The sequence below is a fragment of the Anoplopoma fimbria genome, chromosome 12 (genome assembly GCF_027596085.1).
Source record: "Anoplopoma fimbria isolate UVic2021 breed Golden Eagle Sablefish chromosome 12, Afim_UVic_2022, whole genome shotgun sequence".
In the NCBI taxonomy this organism is placed as follows: domain Eukaryota; kingdom Metazoa; phylum Chordata; class Actinopteri; order Perciformes; family Anoplopomatidae; genus Anoplopoma; species Anoplopoma fimbria.
Genome location: NC_072460.1, coordinates 317,365 through 329,699, shown reverse-complemented (window position 1 = coordinate 329,699; position 12,335 = coordinate 317,365). Strand labels below are relative to the sequence as shown.

The 12,335-nt window shown below is 40.2% G+C and overlaps 1 protein-coding gene across 1 annotated transcript in view; it reads right to left on the bottom strand.

The window, feature by feature from the left end:
* ubr4 (ubiquitin protein ligase E3 component n-recognin 4) overlaps positions 1–12,335 on the bottom strand; it is a 55,324-nt gene that overhangs the window by 22,140 nt on the left and 20,849 nt on the right. The window contains 23 exon segments of the mRNA XM_054609643.1: positions 876–1,092; positions 1,937–2,153; positions 2,705–2,868; positions 3,074–3,275; positions 3,809–3,983; positions 4,116–4,273; positions 4,416–4,643; positions 4,841–4,993; positions 5,465–5,623; positions 6,017–6,199; positions 6,326–6,496; positions 6,771–7,004; positions 7,717–7,864; positions 8,261–8,331; positions 8,840–9,031; positions 9,185–9,248; positions 9,461–9,848; positions 10,156–10,256; positions 10,339–10,440; positions 10,857–11,063; positions 11,180–11,337; positions 11,981–12,078; positions 12,183–12,301. Coding sequence (XP_054465618.1) covers positions 876–1,092; positions 1,937–2,153; positions 2,705–2,868; positions 3,074–3,275; positions 3,809–3,983; positions 4,116–4,273; positions 4,416–4,643; positions 4,841–4,993; positions 5,465–5,623; positions 6,017–6,199; positions 6,326–6,496; positions 6,771–7,004; positions 7,717–7,864; positions 8,261–8,331; positions 8,840–9,031; positions 9,185–9,248; positions 9,461–9,848; positions 10,156–10,256; positions 10,339–10,440; positions 10,857–11,063; positions 11,180–11,337; positions 11,981–12,078; positions 12,183–12,301 — 3,909 coding nt within the window.

Below are 12,335 nucleotides of genomic sequence, written 5' to 3'. Positions count from 1 at the left end.
AAACACGCTGAATGCAAGAATAAATGCTTTCAGGAAAAAAGAAAATATTTTTGTTTTGTTGTACAAGTGTGGAGATGGTGCATGGCATGTTTACAGTCTCAGGCATGGACACACAAACTAGCACACATGCACAAAACCATACAAACAAGCAGAGAAAAGGCAGTTACTAACCGGTCCAAGGTTGATAAGGACTCAGTTTCACAACTTTTTATTGTATTTTTGGGAGCAAAAGAAAAAGAACAAAAAAAAGTGTGAGGATCACAGAAAGAAACAAGTGAATTAAATGATTCATTAAACAAAAGAGAAGCATGCAAGAAAAGATGACATCACGATAGCCATGCACTAAATACTCTAAAGAGAACCCAACCCCCAATGTTAAAACTACATAGCTGGACTCATGAAGGGAAAAGATATGCTAGAAGTGGACGATATGGATAAAATCTATCACATCTTTCACAGTATTTAAATATATACATATTTACAACATCTATTAGTATTACAATATATTCATGGTAAAAAACTATTGAGAAACTGTTTAGATAAAATAATCACAGGAATGTTTTGGCTGATTTAACTAAATAATACCTTTACTTATCACACTTAAAGAAGAATCATATAAATGTTAAAATAAACAATACTGCCTTTAATTGCCCACAGGTTATAAAAGGATGAATGTATTGACAGTATAGTAAATTCTGACGCTGTAGATAAAAGGTAGTTTAACATAAAAATTACACAAAAGCATTCAAAATTCAAAGAAAAAGGTAACACTATCTCATCAGATCATGAGTGTGTCTAACTGGACTATATGTGATTGAAAAGTGTTGATGCCAACTTGTGTTGACCTTGTGAAACCGTAAGGGGAAAGCTCATACCTCTCCAGCACAGTGCCGCTGGTGGTGGTTGGGGTGGCTATGTCTCCATCAGCGGTGCCATTGCCCTGGTTGAGGTTGGGACTGCAGACATTGTTAACCGAGGCGGAGGAGAAGTCCTCTGGTGGATCCTCAGGCCAGCCAAACTGCTCCTTGGTTTTACCGTAGATCTTGATTGAATCAAGCATGGTGACTCCAGCCGGATCAACAGATGCTCCAACTTTAACAAGAACAGGAAGATGAAACTGCATCAGAAAATGGTTTCTCAGCAGTCTGCAGCAAATCCAACGTGATTCAAGTTAAAGAAACTGCTCAGAGTTAAAGATATAACCTCACATCAACCATGTTTGCTTGGAGGTTAACTATGGCAATAAATGCATAAGGCTCATTAATTATCTAGTTGTTCTCCAAGTCCAGAGACAGAGATTGGTCCTTTTGGACCAAAAAATAAACTAACATTTTACTTCTGCTGTTTTGAAGGAACAGCGACATAATACTTATAATAATTAATTGCGGCAGGTGAATTATTGCTGCACCAAGAATCCTGCATCACTTGCAACCACTAGCTCCCCATTTCAAGGTCCGAATCACAAAAGATATGTTTTTTTGCATCTGATTGCAATAATCCATGTGGTTAAGTACAAATGTTTTCAGATCATGTGCTACAGTGAAGAGGAATTCCTCAAAACCCCAGCGAGGAATGTAAACCTGACCAAGAGAGTCCCCTTATAAAATGCACTTCAGCTACCACTAACTCTGAAGATGCTTAAAATTTCACTATAACTCAGTGTGACTTTTAGCACTGATCTTTGTCATTTGTACTGTTTTTGCAGTCAGGCGTATTTGCATAGAAAGGGGTCAATGTTGCGACAAATGTAGGCATACTCCCTAATTCATATACGTGTAAAGAGCACAGGAGCACAAAGGCGGTATTTGCTTGGCCCCGCAGTTATGAGTGCACTTCACCCTTTGCAAGTATTAAGTTATAAACATAAATGGATAGTGGTGAGGTTAACTGCAACAAGTAGCCAAATTCAATCATCATTGCCCATTCTTGCGCTTACTAAAGATGGACAGCTTCTTGTCCGCCTGCAGGGCCTCCTCTCTGGTGAAGGGAAAGTCAAACCAGCGGGCTCTCGTCAGGTTTATCTGCATGGTGCGGCCGAAGACCTCCACATAGGAAGGAGCCCTCTCAATGGCTTGTGTGCCCACCTGCACCCGCATGCCCGTCATCACCATTGAGCTGTTATTGTTGACTGCTTCCACAGTGAATCCCCCAGGCTAGAAGAAAACAACCAGAATCACAGCAACATTTGTTGTGGTTTATGCAATTTATTAAATAGTAAAACAGTACAACTACAGGATAAACAGTATATATGGCCTCAGGCTGTCTTAGCAAAAAAGCTCCATTGTAAAATGCAGGTTCACCCATTATTTATTTAGTCTGGATGCATACTAATGCTTAAGTAGTCAGTGTCAAAGCATGTTCAATCGCACAGCGGTGGGCAAAAGATACTAACGTTTCAACACAAGTGCTGGTAGATGACGTCTATAATAACATACACAAGTTTAGACACATATACAGTACAAATGAATACTTTTGAACCTATGCTAGAATAGTCATTTAAGTGAGACCATCAACACTAGTGCATTAAAAAGGTTTTAAGCCTGCACGGCAAAATGTTGGTATAATCCTTTCACCACTACTATGCATTTTTTGCTTTTACTGTTAAAAGGCATAAAACAAATATGCTTGCCTGACATTCATTACATAAGAAAAAAGTCAAGCAGTCCTCTTTTCTTACACTGAATAACTATTAAAATGCCCATACCTTTGTGTTCGCCACATACATCCCAGTGGAGTTGAGCCTGTGTTTGATCTGCTGTCCATTGTAGACCTGCAGCAAGTCATTGCCACCAAACTCCACTTCGGTCAGCTGTTGGTTGTGTTCAAAGAAGTCCACTGGGAAAGTCACCTGACTGGAGGTCCGAGTGGCTGAAAGTAAAATCCTTGCATTACAATATGTACATTTTAGCCAGGCACGCAGCATATGCTACGTAAGTAAACACAATCCCTCACTTTTCTGTTTTTGAATGAATGCTTTTTGTCTACTGGTTTACGGTGTACAATGAGAATGCTCCTGAGAAGGTACTAAATGTGTTTAAATATATATATATATATATTTTTTTTTTTTACTCACTAGTGGCAGCAGCTTTGCGCTTGCGGACCGGCTTCATGATACTAATGCCACAGCTGGGCTGAAGTGAGGGCTGAAGCCAGTAAGAGGTGTTGTCCACATTGGCCATGTAGATTCGCAGGCTTCCATCCTCACAGAGAAGAATCATGGTCGTACGCTGTTGCTCATTGCTGGCAGTGTGTCGGATGGCTACCATATCTTGAATCTGGAAAAGAGATTAAATGAATTATTCTTAACCTTAAGAAATGGCTATAAAACCCCATGGGCAACACTTTCGATAAAACATTTAAATGGTTTAGCAATAAATGCTGCTTTTCCATGCTTAATTATTATATTCTAATTTGCTTCAATGTATGTTTTGTAATTAGATAGTATGTAGTATACATCCAAGTCTTTATCATAAAGAACAAAAGCTTTCTATAAAAGGTCTGTTCATACTTCTATGCATACACAGACTAGCTCGCAGATAGCAGAGATAGTGATTTGTGCACTACAATCAGAGTTCTACATATGTGCACTTGAAAATGGTGACTACTTTGGCAACCTTCTTTGATGTATTTGTCTGAATAACAAGAAAATGTTAAAACTGAAAATGTTTTTTGCGATTTCTTGACAAGAACAGGACACAGGAAGGGGAATACAGTACATTAGCACAATAGATTAGAAGCACATGCTTGATTGATGATAGAAGAAGAGAGCTAGTGACTCTTCCACATTAGTACAGTAAGTGGCCCTTACCTTGGCTTTGGCAGGCAGCGTTTTAATCTCTTGGATGAGGAAAGTGTCTGGCTTGACCATGATGACAAGCGGTATGCCAGTTGTCTGCTGCACGCAGCACACCAAGCCTGGGTGGTTCATGACCTCAGACCACTGGCACAGAGCAGGCGATATCTTACTGCTACTGCCATTAGACCTGAGGAAGGCGGGAGGATGAGAGAGATTGAGACATAGTTAGTTCATCCTGGTACTTACATTACTTTTGCAAGACCCAGTGCAGTGGCAGGTGCAATTGAAGAAACCGTATATGGTGTGGAAGAGACATTACCCTTTGACATTGATGGGGAAGAGCCTCTGCACTTCAGTGGTGCTGCGGCTTACTGTGGCAGCAAAGGACTTTCCCTGGCTGTAGCTGAAGAAAAGCATCTGAAGCACATGGGAGTAATAGGCAGACACACCACCACCGGCTACCTGCCCGTTGCTGTCCTGGAGTCACACAGAAAGAATTTATCTCAGTATTGCTTTGCATTTTCAAGAAACATCACACACTGATTTGAAGTTTTTTGTGAACATGAAATCAATCAAATGTTCCAAATTATGAGAGCAGGAATGTATACGTCCTGCTTACCTTTAAGTCTTCGTGGTTTATCTCCAATACATTGGTGACATAGAAAGGGCCATGTTGGGCACTGCTGGATTCATCCATGAGCTGGGTGTACATGTAACCTGCTGAAGACATGATGACTATAATGTTCTTCCCCTCCTCATTGAACAGGAAGGTAGCATCGCGGATCTTGGAACTTGGAAGCAGGAAGTAGTACATGGGGCTCAACGCATCCACTGATAAGTCATAAATCTGTTTGGAGAGAAATATAGAGAAAAACAAGTATTATTAAGTGTTTTTCTACCCTGCAAATAGCAAAAGAGCCAAGTCACATGTTTGGCTCTTATGAGTGTCTTCCCAAATCAATGGATAATTTCAATCACATTACCAATAATAGGTCAATACTTAATTAAAGGTACGCACAAAGTGTCTATTCTCTTAATACATACTTTGACGAAGTCAGCAGTGATGATTGCAAGTTCAGTCTGTGAGCCTGGTAACCAAATAGCTTTGATGATGAAGTTGCCAGTAGCCAGTTGAGGGTGCAACACCAGATGATCTGACACAGAGCCCGTGCTGCTGAAAGTTAGTACATGGCAGTCCTTGGAAGAAAATGAAAGAACGACAAAGACATAACAGTCAAATACCAAATTCCTTTATAGCAACAATTCATAAAAAATAAAAAAAAAGTACCTCTAAAGCTACTTGGCATCATCATGAACAGCTATCTGAATTCTACCATGATTATGATTTAGGGTAACTTGCTTATAGTCTTCTCTCAACAGCAAAATACCTATCTTAAACACATCTTACTCCCTTTGGTTCGCCTCACTGGCAACCTCATTGTGTAAGTGCTTGTCAAATCCTATTTACCATCCGAGTCACATATTACAAAAAGTATTCCTGGAAAAAAAACTGAAAACATCATTTAAAATTGCTGCATGTTTGTCTCCTCAGCACAGAGGAGCTGAATCCTTCCCAGGTCGAGAGCACTTTGCTGTTATCTCTATGGGATTAAAAAAACACACACAAAACAGAACAATGTTAAATTGAGAAGAAGCTGGCTTTCTGACCTTGAGGCCGCACACAGCCAGGTAATCTTCATTACAAGGGTTGCCTGTGAGACTGAGGACAGTGAAAGGGACTGGAGCAGAGGCCAGACGGGTCAGGGTCAGCTTTCTCTTGCTGGAGTCAGCCTGTTTCAGGAGAGTGGACAGCTGCAGAACTGTTATCTGTAAAGAGGGAAAGAAAGAAATTGGTCCTTTGGTGTTTAAACAAAAAAGGATGGCAATTATAATGTGAAAAAAACAATAGATGGAAGTTTTATTTCTATTCCTATTAAAATCAATCCAATGACAATAATAATATGTTGACTGCAAAACAGTTTTTAATGTATAGAATGATTTGATGATTAAAAGGTCTATGTCTGCCTTCATTTTAAAAGTATTTGCAACCGTGCAGCATTACCAAAAGTGCAGCTTGTTAACTCAAATCAGGTATAACAAAAACCCTACAAAAAATAAATTCAACTGTGGGTTTTGAAGCAGGTTCTAAATAAAATTTTCCACTCCAAGTTTTTTTTTTATTATTGTATAATAATGTCATTATCACAGGATTCAGCTTACCTTTCCCTTTTCGTGGCTGACTGCAAGGTGCTGGCGGCGACCATGGGGGGACGACAGGACACACATGGCAACACGACGCAAGACATGTGCACTTATGAGTTGGCGTATAGTTTGTCCCTGGTCACCACTGTAGTTCATCCTCACGTTCTCAAAAGCCCCTTCCTGAGAGCCGAGCGTGGGCACCTGAGAAGGAATTGACATACAATTTATTACATACAATGTAGTTTTTGACGGGATTTACAGACATTATCAGGATTTAAGGAGCAAAGTCTTTTTTCTAACCACTCCAAGTTAAACAGGTCTTCATACCATTAATTGGTCAGTCATCTCCACAGCTTTGTCCTGAGTATGCAGTTCATTGAGTGCTTGCTGAGCCCTGCTGCTGCTTCCCACTGCTGACGCCTGCTGGAAGTTGGTCTGGATGGCTTCCATGAGAAACATTAGCATCTCTAGTATGACTGCGGCAGTGGACGATCCCATCTGTTGTGGAAAAAGAGAGCCAAGATCTTGAAATGTGAAATAAATCTGAAAAAACTGTTTTAAGAAAAGCAATCATGTTCAGACCCTGAGGAAACTTAAAAGAATTCACTACAGGAACACACTGCTGTTTTGTTTTATTTTCTCAGGCTTTTCATTTGTAGCAAACCGACAAAAACTGCATTTCGATGTGCAACCCTGTCAGAGTCTTGAGCAAACAATAACACACATTACGGACAGACACACCGACTTGGTGATAATTGATATTTTCTCTCACCACTTGTGTTACCAACTCTTCCTGGCAGCCCTCTATGCTCTTGCACACACTGCTCTTTTTAGGTCTGTCTTCATCTCCAGGTTTGCCATCACAGATGGTGACCTTGCCCTTGTCGGAGGGTGAGGCATTCTGGTGGCGGATAGCACTGTCAGGCATACGCAGCTCACTCTGGAACGCAGAAGACTCTTTCATGGTGGAGCCCATGCCACTGCTGGGGCTGCGTTTGACCAAGGCCTGTGGATGGTAGAACACAAGGTGGAGAAGTGAGAATAGCAACCGTGTTGATATGTGCATGCATATACAACTGTCAGCACATCAGATACAATACAAATTTTTGTTTAACTTCTCTACAATTTGGATAAACTGCTTTTGTTTTCACTTTGTTAGCTCATCCACATCGTGGAGCATATAGTTAGTCAAAAGGAAGGTCTGAGAGATTGTGTTGTTTGGAGGCTAACTAAATTGCCTCCAAAGGTAAACAAAAATCGTGGAATTATTAACCGTATAAATACTGGCAATTTGCTGCATTACAATTCCATATACTTTATACATACACTTTGTAACCTCCCTGAACAAAACTCATTTTAGCCATAACAACAATTGACACAAAGAATAATAAAACGTTGCAAACATAAAGAATGCAAAAGACCTATTATACTTCTTATCAAACTAACTAAGGTAAAATGTAGTTGATGGCTTACTCATCATCACATGCACATTCAAGACTACATTATTTAAGATTAACTAGGAAAGCTGGCCTTTTCAGTAAACAAAATGTTGACAGACATTCATAATATGATTTCTCTTTCTGGCCACATGTGTGGGGGGCTAGCTATAACCCTGAACAAATTAAATGACTGGATGAAAGTCAATGGGGGAATGACTTGCAAGCCAAAGTTACCGCTGTTGTTCTCTTCCCATGATGACCTGAGGTATTCGGTCTCACCTGGCAGCTGCCATCCTCTTTGGCACCGCAGTCACAGAAGAAAGAGCCATATTTGGCATAGGAGATCTCATGGTCTTTGTGACAGACCTTGGCGCACACTGTGCACACACCTACCCCATCCACCATCTTACAGGTGTGACAGTGGTACCTGCAGAATGAAAAGGAACAGGAAAAGACTCTAGATTTCTACATAAAGGCATTTTAACTCACGACCACCGATATCTTATTTGTGTATGTGCATGACGGAAACAAAAAAAAGTGTTTAGAAATCAAAACGAAGTAGTTTAATCAGTACTAAGTGAACTTTAACTATTCATGTATATCTGTTGTATGTAGAATCTTGAAAAAGCCTCTTTATTCTGGGTTATTAAAGGGTTCATGTGTGATAAATCTATTTTCAGGTGCAGCGGCCTTGTCGTTTGTACCAGAAGATCCACTGTGACCAGCCGAAACCCCCTTAACTTGATCATGATTCAAAGAACCAACTCATGGTCTGATTAAAAAATAAAACCAAAACCACAGGGAACAATAAACTCTTCTTTACCAGTGCTGGTTCATGAACTCCTTCTGAGTAATGGTGAAGGTGCAGAGTTTGTTGCAAAGTGAGTCTTCATCCTGTAAAACAACAACAAACATGTTAAGATGTATCGTTCCATTTAGCCCAAGCAGAAGCCCTGGCATCTGGATGAAGAAATTGTTTAACACTGCCTTTGGGAATTACTGAGAGGGTAAAACACATTATATATTATTTATGTTGTGTTTTGTTCTGCTGGACTTCTGATCAGACTAAAAAACACTGTGCACACTGGGGGATATTCCTTCCAATTAACCTGCAGTAGGAAAACAACCCAAAAAAATAAAAAAATCTTTCTTGGGCTAAATTTAAACTCCAATTTTGATGTTTTATATTCTGTATTCCAGAGATCAGATCAGTTAATTGTATTATAGTTTGTCTTTTTTTTATTTTTTTAAATGTACATTACATTATTGTTATGTAAACTGCAGTAGCTCTCACAACAATTTCCTAGCATTTTTAGTTCAGGCCTGTATGCTGAGCATTTACAAATCATGCCCCTGTTTCAAGAGGATAGGCAAAAAGAGACACAAGGGGATAAGATCTCACAGAGTCTTCTGCTTGGGAATCATCATCCTCTACTGCGAGTTCCTCCACCCAGTCCGAGTCCACTTCCATGGCCTTCTCCTCTCCCTCCATCAGTATTGCTGAGGTGCCTTGGCCACTGCTTTGCCGCAAGGCATTCATCACATCTGCCAGATAAGAGATGATGTGGCACGAGCATTCCAGGATACTGGCATGCTGAAATCAAGGAACACGGCCACATCAATTACTTGAGTTATTGGTAAACAAGAACGCTCCTATTGGAAATGGCCAATTAAACATTTGGCCAGTGTTTTAAATTGATCTACAGTGTTTCTAAGACATTTTTACTAGATAAATATAAAAACGTACCTTTCCTTGGGATAAGTTTGTGCTCACTTTTTCCACAACATTCTTCTGTGTTAAATACTTTTTGCTGCAGAGAAAAAAATAAGTTATTTTAAAATTAATATTCACAATTTAAAGATTGCTGATTGATTTATCGCTGCTTGATAATGGATCAGGGATTAGGACACCCATTACAAAGTACTTTTTCAATCCTTAATAAATATGAGAGTCCTTTTACCAAGCAGTTTTTCTAGTGATATCTTATCTGGCAACAGCATGTTAATGAAATGTATTTCTTACCATCTGGTCAGCCAGTCGATGGCTGCCCTGTGGAGTTGCAGGTGACCGGCCCCTTGCCCAGCACTGGCAAGTGTGGCCATGATGACCATTAGCTCAGGGAAACCTGTTCCATCACCATTGGCCAGCATCTCTGTTGCCATGGGAATGAGTGTGCTTAAGAGGACAGTGCACACTCCTTCGCCCACCTGGCTATTGTCACGCACAATATGAGTGGTCAGCACTTGCAGGAGCTGTCGGTTTTCTTGCACTATTTCCAGCTGCTCTGAGTCTTTGGGTGGGGTGGCCGTCATGCGTGTCAGCCAGGACTGCAGACGAGAGGGCTCCACACAGGCCAACTGGGCCAGAGAGCCACACAGACACAACAGGCTGGGGTTTGGGCTCTTCTCCGCTGGAATGGACAGCATCACAATGAGATTTAGGCTTATTGAAAATCTCATGTATATGCAGATTTTAAGATTTCTGATTTCATTTTGGACAAGGTGTCAGTATGCTTTAAACAGAGCGTTTGTAAGAACATTGAACAGTGTCTGAAAGCGCCTTATCCACACCCTTCCAAAAATGTGGCCATTTATAAACAGCCCTCAACACTTTTTCCATTACATTTGGTCAGACATTAATTCGTATGAATCAGTTCATTTGAAGCATACCTCAGCCTTGTGAAAGCTTTTCTTGACTAAAATGAACAGCAGACTTACTGAGCTGAAAAAGCTTGGTGAAAAATTTCAGCACCCTGTTGCAGAACTTTGCTGATAGACTTTCATTGGCTGTCGCCATCATAATCTGGACAAGCTCACCGCTGGAAAAAGGAAGCACAGAATGTGTGAGGTAGCAGTATAAATGTGTAACAATGCAGCCTGTGTCATTAGTTGAACAGATACCTGAATGAAAAGAACTCTTCCATGGCCTTGCGGACTTGACTGCTCTCAAGCTGCCTCTCAAGGTACTGAAGGCATTCCTCAAGGACAGACTCATCCAAACCACTAAAAAATTATCAAAGATTAATGAGAGCAGTGAGAATCAAGCAAACAATAAATGTGCAGGCAAGTAAAAGAAAACAATCTGCTAAAACAGGCTCACAGCTCCAGGTGGGGCCGTTATTCTCTGTGGGTGTAGTTATTGCTCTTTTAAGGTTTTTTACTTATTTATTATTCTTTACTGTGTGATTACTTATTTGGTATTCCTGTTTTGAGCTTGTTTTTCTTTTACTTATGTCACTTGTTTGCACTATCCACTCTGCTGCTGTAATCCTGCAAATTTCCCCACTGCAGGACTAATAAAGGATTATTTTATCTTAAACACTACAAACAGCCGTTTCACACCACACAGTGGTTTCATGTAAATATCAAACATATTATTAAGGCAGGTATATTTAATTATCACGTTGTACATGGCATACCTGTTTGGGTCTGAGTGATTTGCAATGATGTTGTAACAACCAGTCACCAAACGCTCATAGATGCGTGCTAGGAAGGCATCTGACTCGGATGGGCCGAGGATGCGCTCCAGTGAGGTGCTGCTAATCTCAGCCACACTCTCCGTACTGCTCTCCAGGAGGAGGGGCAGCAAAGTGCGCACGACCTGGGAAGGATTCAGCTCCTCTGTGCTGAGGAGACAAACATGCAGCAATTTTAAATTATGTTTTCAGTTTTTTTTTCCAGGAATACTTTTTGTAATATGTCAAATGACTCAGATGGTAAATAGGATTTGACAAGCACTTACACAATGAGGTCGCCAGTGAGGCGAACCAAAGAGAGTAAGATGTGTTTAAGAGAAGAGGCCAGAGGCAAGGACTGACAACTCAATGTGCCCAGGTGAGCTGCTTGGATGGCACTGATGTAGCTCTCTGATGGAATGGTGTCATTGGCAAATGCATTTCGCTGAGAAAGAAAAAACACCCAGCTCTTAGTCTCATAGTTACTGGTTAAACATGTTTTTCCATGGCATACCGAGTCAGGCAGGGAAATATTGGTAAGTCATATCTTGATATTTTAATACTTGCCATAAATAATAATGAATTAACTATATTGGATATATGTTTTTTAAAAGCTTTTTGGCAATGTTTTGGTTAAGATGCATAATTTAAAATGATCTGCCTATAATACATTCAATCAGATATAGATAGGACTGTGCATTATGTCCAATGTTAAAATTGGAAGTTTAAAAAACACAAAATGAATGTAAAATAAATTACACTGAAATAAATAAATACAAATAATACATTTACAATTCTGAAAATCTTAGGGCTGAGTACAGACCAACAAAAGCACAGCAACACAAATATGCAGTTGCTCTGAACACAGCTTAGCCAAAGTCAGTGCTGAGGACTGGAATAGGAGTGGGTGGTCCAAAAAGTGTTACATTTACACATCATCCTTCAAGCCACTCATACTCAATGGCTTAGAACCAGCCCACTGGTATAAGTCTAGAAAAAAACTATATGGTGAGTAGATTGCCTACTCTCCCAAATAAAGTGCTTTCAAAGAGTCACACTGAACCATAAGAAAAACTAGACTGACGTACCCATGAGCCAATGTTGGGGAATTCATTGGTGTGAATGCCGTTCCAAGTCTCACATATTGTCTGTACAGCCGATGGTAAGTTCTGCATAATGCTGTGACCTGTGGAGTTTCAGTAAAAGTTTAGGTTTAAACAGTGAGTGTACAGAAAAGTGTGAAAGTTAATATATTTTACATTTTTGTTCTTGAGTAATTCTTTCACATACCCAGCTGGTTGGCCTTGCAGCGGCTGGAGCCAATGGACAGAACTGCAGCATAACCTTGGAGCTTGGCATCTGTAAGCTTGTTCTCCCCTTCTTCTGGGATGTTCATTAGTAGGTAAGACCTGGTCATGACAAGTTTGTTTTATATTTATTTTT